This window comes from Phacochoerus africanus, chromosome 3 (assembly GCF_016906955.1).
Source record: "Phacochoerus africanus isolate WHEZ1 chromosome 3, ROS_Pafr_v1, whole genome shotgun sequence".
In the NCBI taxonomy this organism is placed as follows: Eukaryota; Metazoa; Chordata; class Mammalia; order Artiodactyla; family Suidae; genus Phacochoerus; species Phacochoerus africanus.
In genome coordinates this window covers 31,488,011-31,503,451 of record NC_062546.1, presented here as the reverse complement: position 1 = coordinate 31,503,451, position 15,441 = coordinate 31,488,011, and the positions used below count along the sequence as shown (strand labels likewise).

Genomic DNA, 15,441 nt, shown 5'->3' with positions numbered 1-15,441 from the left:
GGTCCCTGTTATGGTACAAATTTGATCCCTGACACAGGAACTTCCATATGCCACAGGCACAGCCAAAAAACAAACAAACAAAAAAACCCAAGTAAACCAGATCAATAGATAAAGAAGATGTGGTATAGGAGTTCCCATTGTGGCTCAGTGGGTTAAGGACCCAACATTGTCTCTGTAAGAATATGGGTTCAATCCTTGACCTTGCTCAGTGGTTTAAGGATCCAGCGTTGCCCTGGCTGTGGCGTAAGCCTCAGTTGCAGCTCTTATGCAACCCCTAGCCTGGGAACTTCCATATGCTACAGGTGTGAGTATAAAAAGATTTTAAAAAGAAGAAGAAGGAGTTCCCGTTGTGGCGCATGGTTCCTAGTCAGTTAACGAATCCGACTAGGAACCATGAGGTTGCAGGTTCGCTCCCTGCCCTTGCTCAGTGGGTTAAGGATCTGGGGTTGCTATGAGCTGTAATGTAGGTTGCAGACGCGGCTCAGATCCTGCGTTGCAGTGGCTGTGGTGTAGGCCAGTGGCTACAGCTCCAATTCGACCCCTAACCTGGGAAACTCCATATGCCACAGGAGTGGTCCAAGAAATAGCAAAAAGACAAAACAAAATAAAAAATAAAAAAATAAATAAAAAGAAGAAGAAGATGATGTGGTGTATATATGATGAAATATGACTCAGTCATCAAAAGGAAGGAAATTTTGTCATTTGCAACAACATGGTGGACTTGGAGGGTATGATGCTAAATGAAATGTCAGTCAGAAAAAGACAAATACTGTATGTTATCACTTATTGTGGAATCTAAAAAAAAATTAATGAATATGACAAAATAGAAACAGACTCACAGATATAGAGAACAAACTAGTAGGGAGAAGGGAAGGGCAAGAGGCATGATATGAGTAGAGGCTTAAGAGGTACAAACTGGAGTTCCCATCGTGGCTCAGTAGTTAACAAATCCTACTAGGAACCATGAGATTGCGGGATCGATCCCTGGCCTCGCTCAGTGGGTTAAGGATCCGGCATTGCCGTGAGCTGTGGTGTAGGTTGCAGACACGGCTTGAATCCCATGTTTCTGTGGCTGTGGTATAGGCCAGCGGCTATGGCTCTGATTCTACCTCTAGCCTGGGAACCTCCATATGCTGCAGGAGTGGCCCAAGAAATGGCAAAAAGACAAAAAAAAAAAAAGGTACAAACTATTATGTATAAAATAAAGCTACAAAGATGTAGCTATATAGCTATAGTACAACACAGGGAATACAGCCAATATTTTATAATAACTGTAAATGGTATATAACCTTTAAAAATTGTGAATCTCTATGTTATACACCGGAAACTTACATAATATTGTACATCAGTTGTACCTTATTTTTAAAAATTGTGGTATGTTCATATAATAAGCCATAAAATAAGTACTGATATGAGGAGTTCCCTGGTGGCCTAGCACTTAAGGATTGGGCATTGTCACTTCTGTGGCCCTGGTTGCTGCTGTGATGTGGGTTTGATCCCTGACCCAGGACTTTCCACATGCCATGGGCGCAGCCAAAAAAAATTTTATATAAATAAATCAATAAAATTGTTGTGGATGCCCCCTTTTTTAAAACTACTAATAAATGCTACAACATGAATATGAAACTCAGAAACATTATGCCAAGTGAAAGAAGACAGATACAAAGTGTCATATACTGTATGATTCCATGTTTATGAAATATGCAGTATCTGTAAATCCACAGAAACAAAAAGTAGTTTGGCAGTTGCCAGAACTGGGAAAGGGGAAGGTACAGGGAGTAATTGCTTCATGGGTACAGAATTTTATTAAACTTAGAGTGTGAACTGTTTTGGACTTAGATAAAGGTGGTTGTTGCACAACATTGTGAAGACACTGAATGCAGCTGAATTACTTTAATATGATTTATGTTATGTGAATTTCACTTCAAATTTTTTAAACATATGCAGGGTATATGTGCTTAAGAAGTTGTGATAGACCAAAATTTATAAAGTTATATTCAAAAGTATCACTTTTGTAATAACCATTTGCTACTTGACTTTTTTTTTGGCCACACTTGCAGCATATGGAAGTTCCTAGGCTAGGGATCAAACCCACACCGCAGCAGTAACCAGAACTGCTGCAGTGACAATGCCGGATCCTTAACCCAGTGTGCCACAAGAAAACTCTGCTACTTGACATTTTATAAATTTGTTTTTTAATAAATTATTTTTATTACATCATTGCTCAAAAAATTAGATCATTGATGATTACAAAAAAATTAATGGCAGAGTTCCACGGTGGCTCAGCAGGTTAAGGATCCAGCATTGTCACTGCAGTGGCCCCAGTCGCTGCTGTGGTGCATGTCCAATTCTGGCTCAGGAACTTCCACATGTTGTAGGCTCGGCCAAAAAAAAAATTAATGGGGCATAATTAAAGCAAGAGTTATAGGGACATTTATAGCTGTAAATGCTTATATTAGACAAGAGTAAATAATTCAAATCAATAACCTAAGCTTCCACTTGAAAAACTAGAAAAATAAGAGCAAACTAAACCCAAAGCAAGTAGAGGCTGGATAGAATAAAAATTAGAGTAGAAATTAATGAAATACAAAACAGGAAAATCAGGAAATACATAGAGGAAAATCAGTGAAATCAAAAGTTGGTTCTTTTTGTCTGTTTGTTTAATTTTATTTTATTGGAATATAGTTGATTTATATTATCTTAGTTTCATGTACAGTAAGGTGAATCAGTCACACATATAAATATACCCATTCTTTTTTCCCATATAGGTTATTACAAATTATTGAGTAGATTTTCCTTTGCTATATTAATCATCTATTAATCATCTATTTTTATAGAGTGGTTCTGTTTTTTGGTTTTTTTTCTCTTCTAGAGCTACACCCACGTCATATGGAGGTTCCCAGGCTAGGGGATAATTGGAGCTGTAGCCGCTGGCCTACACCACAGCCACAGTAATGCCAGATCCAAGCCATGTCTGTGACCTACACCACAGCTCACGGCAACGCCAGATCCTTAACCCACTGAGCAAGGCCAACCTCATGGTTCCTAGTCAGATTCGTTAACCACTGAGCCACGACGGGAACTCCTATACAGTAGTTCTTACTAATCATCTATTTTATACAGTAGTGTGCATGTGTTATTCCTACCCTCCCACTTCTTCCCTCCCCCCAGTTGTTTCACCTGTGGAAACCATAAGATTTGTTTCAAAATCTGTGAGTTTGTTACTGTTTTTTAAATAAGTTCTTTTGTATCATTTTTATTAGATTCCACATATAAGTGATATCGTATGACATTTGTCTGACTTCACTTAGTATGATAATTTCTAGTTTTGTCCATGTTGCTACAAATGGCATTATTTCATTTTTTTATGGCGGAATAATAATCCATTGTATATATGTACTACATCTTCTTTATCTGTTCCTCTGTTGATGAACATTTTGGTTACTTCCATGTCTTGGCTATTGTAAATAGTGCTGCAGTGAACATTGGGATGCATGCATCTTTTCTAATTAGAGTTTTCTCTGGCTATATCCCCAGGAGTGAAAAGAGTAACAGAATTGAGAAGCCTTTAGCTAGACCAGGAGTTGGCAATTTTTTTTCTACAAATGGCCAGACAGTAAATGTTTGAAGCTTTGAGGGCCATATATTGTCTCTATCATATATTCTTGTTTGTTTGCTTTTTAATACACCTTTTTAAAATGTAAAAACCATTCCTAGCTTGTGGGCCGTATGAAAATAGGCCGTGGGTCATAGTTTACTAACCCCTGAGCTATTAACTACTTTATGCCAACAAATCAGTATCTCTTATGACTATTGCTTCAGAAATCCTCCACAAAATATTAACAGACTGATTCTTGAAACATATGAAAATGATTGTGACCAAGTAAGAATTACACCAGGAATGCAGTTAATTTAACATCAGAAAACCAATTAACATAATAGACCGATATGAGTAATAATTCTTAACAAACAAGGAATAGAAGAAGCTTATACATAAAGCATACATAAAAACATAGCTTGTAAATCAACTATAATTTTAAAATTTTTTAATTTAAAAAATGTAAAAAAACTTATAGCTAACATCGTAATTAATGATGAGAGCCTAAACGATTTCCCTCTAAGTTTGGGAACAAGGCAAGGATATCTGCATTCATTTCTTTTCAACATTGCATTGGAAGTTCCAGCCAAGATGGTCAGGAAAGAAAAATAAAATGCATTCAGATTAGAAACGAAGATGTGGAGAGAGTTCCTATCGTGGCACAGTGGAAATGAATCCGACTAGAAACTGTGAGGTTGCAGGTTCAATCCCTGGCCTCAATCAGTGGGTTAAGGATCTGGCATTGCAGTGAGCTATGGTGTAGGTCGAAGACACAGCTCGGATCTGGCTTCGCTGTGGCTTTGGCATGGGCTGGCAGCTATAGCTCCAGTTGGACCCCTAGCCTGGGAATCTCCATATGCCACAGGTGTGGCCCTAAAAGGACAGAAAGACAAAAAAAAAAAGAAGCAAAGACATGGAGTTCCCATTGTGGATCATCAAGTAAAGAAGCCGACATAGTGTCAGTGAGTATGTGGGTTCAATCCTTGGCCTCACTCAGTGGGTTAAGGATCCAGCGTTGCCATGAGCTGTGGTGTAGGTCACAAATGTGGCTCAGATCATGCATTGCTGTGGCTGTGGTGTGGGCTGGCAGCTGTAGCTCCAATTCAAGACTCCTAGCCTGGGACCCCCACCCCTGTACGCCGCAGGCACAGCCCTAAAAAGGCAAAAGAAAAAAAAAGACATAGATCAGTGAAACAAAATCCAGAGCCCAGAAATAAATTTTTGGTCAGTAGATTTTCTTTTAAGCTATGCAAAATGATGAACCTCTCCCCTTCCAAACACATTTTTCTTATTCCCTTCTTTACTGCAGACCTGACACACAGTGCTTTGTTGAATTAGACTAAAGTGCACAGTGGTGTGCTTAATGTAAAGTGACCAACAACCTCATCCAGTAGATGATGCTAATCAGGGGGAGAGATAAACTTTTGTCTTGCACCATATATATAGATTACCTCAAAATAGATCATAGAGCTAAAGATTACATAGCTCAAATTATAAAGCTCTTAAAACATATAAGTAAATCTTTATGACCTTGAGTTAGACAAGAATTTCTTAGTTACAGCAACAAAAGTATAAGCAATAAATAAAAAATTGATAAGATGAACTTCATCAAAATTAAAAACTTCAAAAGATACCATTAAAGTAAAAAGACAGGAGTTCCCGTCGTGGCGCAGTGGTTAACGAATCCGACTAGGAACCATGAGGTTGCGGGTTCGGTCCCTGCCCTTGCTCAGTGGGTTAACGATCCGGCGTTGCCGTGAGCTGTGGTGTAGGTTGCAGACGCGGCTCGGATCCCGCGTTGCTGTGGCTCTGGCGTAGGCCGGTGGCTACAGCTCCGATTCAACCCCTAGCTTGGGAACCTCCATATGCCGCGGGAGCGGCCCAAGAAATAGCAACAACAACAACAAAAAAGACAAAAGACAAATAAATAAATAAATAAAGTAAAAAGACAAACCTAAAATGGAGCAAAAAGATTTGCAAGTTTTATAGCTGATAAAGCATCTATATCCAGAATATATAAAGAGGTTTTACAACTCAATAATAAGAAAACAAATAACCTGAGTTTAAAATTGGACCAGGAAAAAAAAAAAAAAAACACATAATTCTAAACCTTGGAGTTCCCATTGTGGCTCAGCAGTAACAAACCTGACTAGTATCCATGAGGATGCGGGTTTGATCTCTGGCCCCACTCAGTGAGTTAAGGATCCATTGTTGCCATGAGCTGCAGTGTAGGTCACAAACAAGGCTCAGCTCTGGCATTGCTGTGGCTATGGTGTAGGCTGGCAGCTGCAGCTCCGATCCAACCTTAACCTGGGAACTTCCATATGCCTTGGGTGCAGCCCTAAAAAGAAGAAAAAAAAATTGGGCCAAAGATTTAAATATTTCCCCAAAGATGATATATGAGTAGCCAATATGCACATGAAAATATGTACAGTATCACCAATCATTAATGAAATGCAAATCAAAAATCACAGTGAGATACCACTTCACACTCACTAGGATGGCTGAAATCAAAAAAAGACAACAAGTTTGGGAGTTCCCACTGGGATGCAGTGAGTTAAGAATCCTATTGCAGCATCTCAGGTTGCTGTAGAGGTACAGGTTCAATTCCTGGCCCAGCCCAGTGGGTTAAAGAATCTGGCATTGCCACAGCTGTAGTATAGGCCAAAGCTGTGGTTTAGATTCAGTCTCTGGCCTAGGAACGTCCATATGCTGCAGGTGTGGCCATTTAAAAAAGAAAAAAAAAAAAAAAACAGTCTGGCAGTTACTCAAAAGGTTAAGCATTAAGTTACCATATGACCCAGCAACTTCACTCCTAGTTATATACCCAAGAGAAATGAAGATATATATCCACACACAAAAAATTACACATGAATTATTCTTAATAGCCCAAAAGTGGGAACAATGCAAACGTCTGTCAACTGGTAAATGAATAAAGAAAAATAATTTATCCATAAAGTGAAAAACTATTTGTCAGTATAAGGACACAGGGGGAGTTCTCTTGTGGCGCAGCAGGTTAAGGATCTGGCGTTGTTACTGAAGTGGTTGCTGCTGTGGCACAACTTTGATTCCTGGCCCAGGAATTTCCATTTGTCATGGGTGTGGCCAAAAAAAGGGGGGGGGGGCGACAGAATGTTAATATAGGCTATAATATCGATGAGCTTTGAAGATTGAAGACATTGTGCTAAATCAAAGAGCCATACACAACAGACCATACATTGCAATTCCACTTACATAAACTGTCGGAGAAAGGCAAGTCTTTGGAGACAAAGTGGATTTGTAGTTGCCTCGGGCTGAGGGTTGGAATAGGGAATGACAGCTAATGGGTACAGTTTCCTTTTGGGGATGATTTTAATGATCTGGAATAGGATTATGGTTGATGATTGCACAACTCTAAATTTACTGAAAATCATTGAATTACATTCAAAATAAGGTAATTTAAAGTGAATTTTCTGGTACATAAATTATATCTCAAAAACTAATAAAAACAAAAAAGAGAGCAGGAAGGTGTTAGAAACTGAAACTTCTAGATTATTGCAAGAAGGCTTCTGCAGAGCCTCAAGGAAATGGCATTTGGGATAATATTATAAGGGACAGAAATGTGTTTCTTGAGAGAAGATTTCATTTGAACATGTACATATTGAGTAAGTTTATATTGTTATTTAATCCTTCATTTAATATATCCTGATCACATCCTAGATGCTAGGCATGCCATAATCATCAGAACATCACAGATCCTGTTATCATGAAGTTTCCAGTATAGTTAAGATAAAAACACTTAATAAAATCATAATTAGAAATTTAATTACAACCTTTGATAATAAGGAAAAGGTTTGATTTGATAAATCTTTTTTTTTTTTCAATAGAACTAAGGGTAAAACTTTTTAAAACAAGTTGGTCATTAGAAAGTTCTCAAATTTGTTAACTTGTCCAGTTCTAACTATACGTTTCCAAAGTTTGCTTTTAAAAACCCAGAGTGTATCCCCCTAGATACACATAATTTTGAAAGTGTTATTAAGCTCCCGAACCTAAGTTAAAGCAGGCCACAACAGCCTATTTTTTACTATAGGTAGGCTTTGAAAGAGGATCTGTGGAGTTCCCTTTGTGGCTCAGCAGTAATGAACTAGACTAGTACCAAAGAGTATGTGGGTTCAATCCCTGGCCTCACTCAGTGGGTTAAGGATCCAGAATTGCCTTGAGCTGTGGAGTAGGTCATAGACGAGGCTGGGATCTGGCATTGCTGTGGCTGTGGCATAGGCCGGCAGCTACAGTTCTGATTCAGCCCCTAGCCTGGGAACCTCCATACGCAACAGATGCAGCCCTGAAAAAAAAAACAAAAAATTGGGGGGAGGAACCTTGCATGTTTTCTTAAGTCAGTCTCCCAAGGTAATAGAAATAAAAGCAAAAATAAACATGACCTAATCAAACTTACAAGCTTTTGCACAGCAAAAGAAACTATCAACAAAACGAAAAGACAACCTATAGAATGGGAGAAAGTATTTGCAAATGATGCAACCGAAAAGGGCTTAAATTCCAACATATACAAACAGCTCAGACAACTCAATAACAAAAAAAAAAAAAAACCAAAAAAAAAACCCAGCCAAGAAATGGGCAGAAGAGCTAAATAGGCTTTTCTCCAAAGAAGATGTACAGATGGCCAATAGGCACATGAAAAGATATTCTACATCACTAATTATAGAGGAATGCACATCAAAACTACAGTGACGGATCACCTCACACCAGTCAGAATCACCACCTTAACGGTGCAAATAGGAGTTCCCGTCGTGGCGCAGTGGTTGACGAATCCGACTAGGAACCATGAAGTTGCGGGTTTGGTCCCTGGCCTTGCTCAGTGGGTTAAGGATCCGGCGTTGCCTCGAACTGTGGTGTGGGTTGCAGACGAGGCTCGGATCCCAAGTTGCTGTTGCTCTGGCGTAGGCCAGCGGCTACAGCTCCAATTAGACCCCTAGCCTGGGAACCTCCATATGCCGAGGGAGTGGCTCAAGAAAAGGCAAAAAGGCAAAAAAAAAAAAGTATGCAAATTGTTCCCATGGTGTGGCCCTAAAAAGACAAAAGACCAGAAAAAGAGACTGATGAGTTTTAATTACTAAATGCTTGTGGTACTTCAATTTTTTAAATGATTTTTACTTGACATTTTTATTTTGTGTTAGTATGTCTTTTAATATTTTCTACTATCAAACATCTTCATCTGTTACAGATTAATGTGAAATGCAATCCATTATTGAATTACATAGTATTGGCAAAATATATTGATTTTTTTTTTTTTTAGTCTTTTTAGGGCCACACCTGCAGGGGTCTAATTGGAGCTGTTGCTGCCAGCCTACTCCAGAGCCACAGCAACACCTGATTCGAGCCATGTCTGCAACCTACACCACAGCTCACCGCAACACCAGACCCTTAACCCACTGAGCGAACCTGGGGATCGAACCCGCAACCTCATGGTTGCTAGTCGGATTCATTTCCGCTGCACCAAGACAGAAAATCCATATATATTGATTTAAAACAAACAAAAAAAACTAAAAATATTTACCACACAATCCCACTCCTGGGCATATATGTGGAGAAAACTCTAATTCGAAAAGATACATGCAGGAACTCCTGTTGTGGCTCAGTGGGTTAAGAACCTGACACAGTGTCTGTGAGGATGCTGGTTCCATTCCTGGCCTCCCTCCCTGTGTTTCAGCAAGCTGTAGGATAGGTCACAGATGCAGCTCAAATCACAGTGTTACTGTGGCTGTGGTATAGACTACAACTACAGCTCTTTTTCCACCCCTAACCCTGGAACTTCCATATGCTGCAGGTGAGGCTGTAAAAAGAAAAAAAGAAGAGCTACATACACCCAAGTGTTCATAGTACTGTTTACAATAGCCAAGACATGAAAGCAACCTAAATCTCCATTGACAAATGAATGGATAAAGAAGATGTGGTATATAATACACAATGTAATAATACTCAGCCATAGAAAAAGAATGAAATAATGCCATTTGCAGCAACATTGGATGGACCTAGAAATTCTCATACTAAATGAAGTAAGTCAGAAAGAGAAAGATGGTAAGTTCCTGTTGTGGCACAGTGGAAGCGAATCCCACTAGGAACCAGGAGGTTGTGGGTTCAATCCTTGGCCTCGCTCAGTGGTTAAGGATCTGGCATTGCCATGAGCTGTGGGGTAGGTCGCAGACCCGGCTCGGATCTGGCATTGCTGTGGCTGTGGCCAGCAGCTGTAGCCTGGGAGGCTCATGTGCCAGGTGCAGCCCTTAAAAAAAGCAAAAAAAAGAAAAAAAGAAATACCAAATGATATAACTTATATGTGGAATCTAAAATATGATACAAAGGAACTTACTTTACAAAACAGAAACAGACTCATAAACATAGAAAACAAACTTATGCTTAACAAAGGGGAAAGGGAATGGGGAGTTTTGGATTAGCAAATACAAGCTGCTATATATAAAATAGATAAAGGGGCTATATTCAGGGAACACAAGGAACTACTGTCATAAGCCATAATGAAAAAGAATATGAAAAAGAGTGTATCTGTGTGTGTGCTTGTATAAAACTGAATCATTTTGCTGTATACCAGAGACTATCAACATTGTATATCAACTATAATTTTTAAATAATAAAAATTTTTAAAGGGCCTTGCAGAAGATAGAAGTAGAAATGGGAAAAAAAGAATTTTCTCCTTTTTTCTAGGAAAATTCCAAACCTAAGCAGAATTCTGAAGTGAGCATGTTATATGAGACCTCTCCCCTCCTCTGAACACACTTTTCTTGCTCCTTTCTTTATTACAGACCTGGCACACAGTGCCTTGTTGAATTAGACTGAAGTGCACAGTGATATGCTTAATGTAATGTGACCAACAACCTCTTTTAAGCAGGAAAGGAGATGACACTGCCCTGTTAGACCTCTTCTTGGTGTGTTCTGTGTGGACTCCTTCCCTCCTAGAATAAATACATCAGCTTAAAATATGGAGAGGATTGCAGATGTGTCACTGTCCAGAATTCCCAAGTTCATTGGTGATACTACCCTGTACAAAGACCCCTTCTGGATAGCATTCTCACACTATCAGATCACTCCCAGCTGGCCTATATTGATGGTTACCTTTGGCCCGGATAGGTTTCCAGTTTCTGTCTCTAGTGGCCAGGTTGGCAGGACGCTTGACACAAAGCTTGGCAGTGTGTGCAGAGAAGCTCTCTGAGGAAGGAGGAGTTGGTTTGGTTAGAATCCTCTATAGAGACTTGATCTTTGCTAGGGCTTCTTTTGCATTATTTACTACTTTTATTTAATATCATTCCTCTCCCCTACCCCCCCCCACCAAAGTGTACACACACATATGCGCGCACACAGACACACACTTATACACACACATATTAGAGCCTTAGTATTTTGTCCTAACTCAGTTTTCAAACACTAAAATAGTCTCCTTTTATCCTTCCAGGAATCCTTGAAGTTGATAGGATAGACATTGTCCCATTTAAAAGATGAGAGGGAGTTCCCGTCGTGGCGCAGTGGTTAATGAATCCGACTAGGAACCGTGAGGTTGCGGGTTCGATCCCTGCCCTAGCTCAGTGGGTTAACGATCTGGCGTTGCCGTGAACTGTGGTGTAGGTTGCAGACGCGGCTCGGATCCCGAGTTGCTGTGGCTCTGGCATAGGCCGGTGGCTACAGCTCCGATTCAACCCCTAGCCTGGGAACCTCCATATGCCGCGGGAGCGGCCCAAAGAAATAGCAAAAAAAAAAAAGACAAAAAAATAAAAAAAATTAAAAAATAAAAGATGAGAAAATTGAAGCATAGATGGACCAAGCACTGACTCGCTAGTGACATCCTGGGAATAACGTCTAGAGTTGCTGACTACAAACCTGTCCCTTTTTCCACTATACAAGTTTCCATCTGTTTGCCTGTGTCTTCTCTATTAGCCCACCTAGCATATACCTTTAATCTCCTATTTCCTAAGATGAGAATTATTTTTACCAAGCCCAGTTTGTCTGGTGAAAGGTATAACTAAGGAATTGAAGGATAAGAATTCCCTTGTGGTGCAGTGGGTTAAGGATCCAGTGTTGTCCCTGCTGTGGCTCGGGTTGCTGCTATGGTTCAGGTTCCATCCCTGGCCCGGGAGTTTCCACATGCTGCTGGCGTGGCCAAATTTTGTATGTATATTTGAAGGATAGTCATCTAAGTCTTGACTCTTGCAGGAGTCATCAAATGAAGCCCTGTCAGCAGTGTAGAAGAGTTAAGTTTTGTGCAGCTGTATTTCCTTATAGCTCTACAGTATATGTGCTAGATATATTTAGTAAAGTACTCCTTAACTCCTTCCTTCTCTTTTAAGAAGATCTAAATGTAAGAAAAAGGAAATTATATATTTGAATAAAAGCACCTGCAGAAAGTGGCTAAATGTTCAAAACTAAATATTGTCTGTTATTTTTGTTTGAAAGTTCTCAGAGAGGAGTTTCCATGGGATGAAGTAGTTCTTTTCAGGTGTTGCTTCCTGAAATAAGTTATTAGAAGTTGGAAATTAAAGTAATGATAACACTGAGGTTTCCAATACAGCCAGTCAGTATCTCAATGTTGTCTACATAAATATGCTCTTCTGGGAACCAACAAGGACACCAAAGATCTACAAACACATTTTTAATGTACCTTGTATAAATAAAAGCAGGAGCATTTTGTTTGGTGGGGGTTTTGTTTAGTTCTGTCTTTATTTTGGCAGTCATCATGGATAATTCAGTTACCATTATGTGGTCTTCATAATCAAGCCTGGCAGTTGCTCTTTATTTTGTAATGAATCAAAATGACAAAATCCTAGCATGAAGGTGTGATGAGCCACTTTATAGCTCATCACCTAAAAAAAAGGGACAGGCTCCATTCATGGTATTTTAACTGTGTAGTGATCAGTAAGTATTACCAAACTTATCAACAGAAATAGGCCCTTTTTTAGTATTTTCTAATTGTAAAGACTATAGAGCTTATAGGCTGAGGGCACTGGCTTTGGAGTTGGAGAGGCCTTTACTCTCATACATACTTGGTCAGTTATGGCTATGTGACCAAAACTCTAAGCTTTGGTTCCCTTATATATAAAATGGAGATGTTATGATACCTACCTATAGAAATTTTATGTGAAAATTAAAATAAAGCCAGTAAAATGCTTAGAACAGAGCCTGATTTAATAAAGGGTTTTGTGGGGTTTTTGGCCACACCCATGTGGAAGGTCAGGAGCCAGGAATCAAACCTGAGCCACAGAAGCAACCCAAGCTGCTGCAGTGACAGTGCCGAATCCTTAACCCACTGTGCCACAAGAGAACTCCAGGGGGGGGGGGGTGTTAAAAAGAAGAAAATCAAAATGACTAGTAAATCACAAGCCACTATTAACATTTTGGTATGTTGGCTTTCAGGCTTTTTTCTGCTGCAAACATGTACACACATACACACACACACACACACACACACACACACCTACCTACCTATATATACAAATATGTCTGTATCCTACCTTTTTTTCAACCTTTTTCAAAATTGGGATCCTCTTTTATATACAATTTATATCCTGATTAATTTTCCCACATATCTTTGTTAAATTTTAAATTATTGAAAACAGGTTTTCATGACCTATTAATGTTAACATATGACTCTATATAATTATTTAATCAATTTAATTATCTCCTTGTGAGATATCTAAGTTATCTCAAGTATTTTATCACTATAAATATTACTACTTTAAAGGTTAAAGAGTTTTTACAATCTCTACACTTGTTCCTTTTTCTTCCTTTGTACTTTTTTTTTTTTTTTGGTCTTTTTAGGGCCACACTTGCAGCATATGGAAATTCCCAGGCTAGGGGTCACATCAGAGTGTGCAGTCGGTGGCCATAGCCACAGCCAAGCAACTCAGGATCAGAGCCATGTCTGTGACCTACACCACAGCTCACAACACCAGATCCTTAACCCACTGAGCAGGGCCAGGAATCGAACCCGCATCCTCATGAATATTAATTGGGTTTGTTACCACTGAGCCACAGCAGGAACTTCTCCTTTGCACTTCTTTGAGGTTTAACTTTTTCGTGTATTTATTGATTACTGGCATTATTTCAGAAATACCTCTCTCTGAATATCTTTTCGTAAAACTTTTTAGGTAGGATCTCAAGCATCTGGAATAGTGCCACGTACCTAGTAAGTACTCATTAAATATTTGTGATGTAATTAATTAATGGCAAGGATATTAACCCTCTATCAAATTTGATTCAAATGGGGTTAAGCCTTAAGAAAATAAATTGCCTCTATATGTGTATGGAGATAATGCTATATTGGTTCTTAGTCTTTATAATCTAATTTTTTCCCATTCTTTTCTTTCCCCACAGTTCATCCATGAGCTCAGATTTCCCACATTACAACTTCAGGATGCCTAATATTGGATTCCAGAATCTACCACTCAACATATATATTGTGGTTTTTGGCACTGCTATATTTGTCTTCATCCTTAGTTTACTCTTCTGTTGCTACTTGATTAGGTAATCAATTTTTATTCTATGTTGCTTTTATTCTATGTTGTCAATATTAAAAATCAGTAGTAAGTCAGCTTTCTAACCTTAGGTTAAAAATTTTTGTACATATGCTAATTAGAAAATTTTCTAAAATTAAGGTGGCTTAACATTTTAACCTTCTGCGAGTTACTAATTGGTAAAACACCTTTATTGATTCCTCAGTCTTATCTGCTGATGAGGTATTTTACACTATGGGGAAGATTATCTTCATTTATTTTTCTAACATATTAGCACCTAGCCCAGAGACATTTGTCATTGTCCCCAAGATTTAATCTACTTTCTCAGAAATTTCAGAATTGCTTTTAAGAAGGGTGTTAGCTAAAGGAATAAGGAAACAATGTCCAAAACAAGATCCAAGCCTTTAAAAATATTCTCGTGGGAGTTCCCTGGTGGCTCAGCAGCTTAAGGATCTGACATTGTTACTTCTGTGGCATGGGTTCGATCCCTGGCCCAGGAACTTCTGTATGCCATGGGCATGGCCCAAAAAAAAAACTATTCTTGTGGGATATCAGATCTTAAGCTCCCATTTGTTGTTGAACTGGTTAGTTGTACAGGTGATTGATTATCTGCGTAAAACACTATTCCACAAGCTCGGGAGCACGTACAAACAAGTGACAAAGAAGGAGAAATGGATTTGGCCAGTAAAGATTCACAGTTGACTGACTCATAATTGTTTAAGCAAGCATTTTTTCTCTTTTTAAGTTTTTAAATAGGGCCTAATTTTCAAACCCAAAATTTTATAAGACTATAAAAATGTTTATGCTGTATTCAAAGAGCTTTATGGAATAAAAGAGAAGAGGAGTTTATTAAATAATTATACATCTGAAAGTTTTCAGTATTTGCACAGTATTATAAATACCATCATCATATATCTTTCAGCAATAATTAATTGTTGCCATTCTTCATGGAAAGTGAATCTTTTATGAAGTTCTCAAAAATGTGATTACCCTTATGTAAATGAATGAAATTAGAACACACCTTTATACCATACACAAAAATAAATTCAAAGTGACTTCCTGTTGTGCTTCAGCGGGTTAAGAACCCAACATAGTGTCCATGAGGACTCAGGTTCGATCCCTGGCCTCGCTTAGGGGGTTAAGGATCCAGCATTGCTACAAGCTGTGGCATAGGTCACCAGTGTGGCTCAGATCCACCATTGCTGTGGCTGTGGCATAGACCTGCAGCTGCAGCTCCAATTCGACCCCTAGCCTGGGAACTTCCACATGCCACAGGTGTGGCCATAAAAAGAAAAAAAAAATGGCTTAAAGACTTAAAGATAAGACATGACACCA

The 15,441-nt window shown here is 38.9% G+C and overlaps 1 protein-coding gene across 3 annotated transcripts in view; it reads left to right on the top strand.

The window, feature by feature from the left end:
* The window catches only part of RNF24 (ring finger protein 24), an 85,889-nt gene that overhangs the window by 44,608 nt on the left and 25,840 nt on the right, over window positions 1-15,441 (top strand). For 2 of the 3 annotated variants that reach the window (XM_047771550.1, XM_047771552.1), the window contains exons 2-3: window positions 13,741-13,778; window positions 13,967-14,116. In XM_047771550.1, coding sequence (XP_047627506.1) covers window positions 13,974-14,116 — 143 coding nt within the window. In that variant the 5' untranslated portion in view covers window positions 13,741-13,778; window positions 13,967-13,973. The remainder of the gene's footprint in view (window positions 1-13,740; window positions 13,779-13,966; window positions 14,117-15,441) is intronic. The other variant, XM_047771551.1, reaches the window with a different exon arrangement.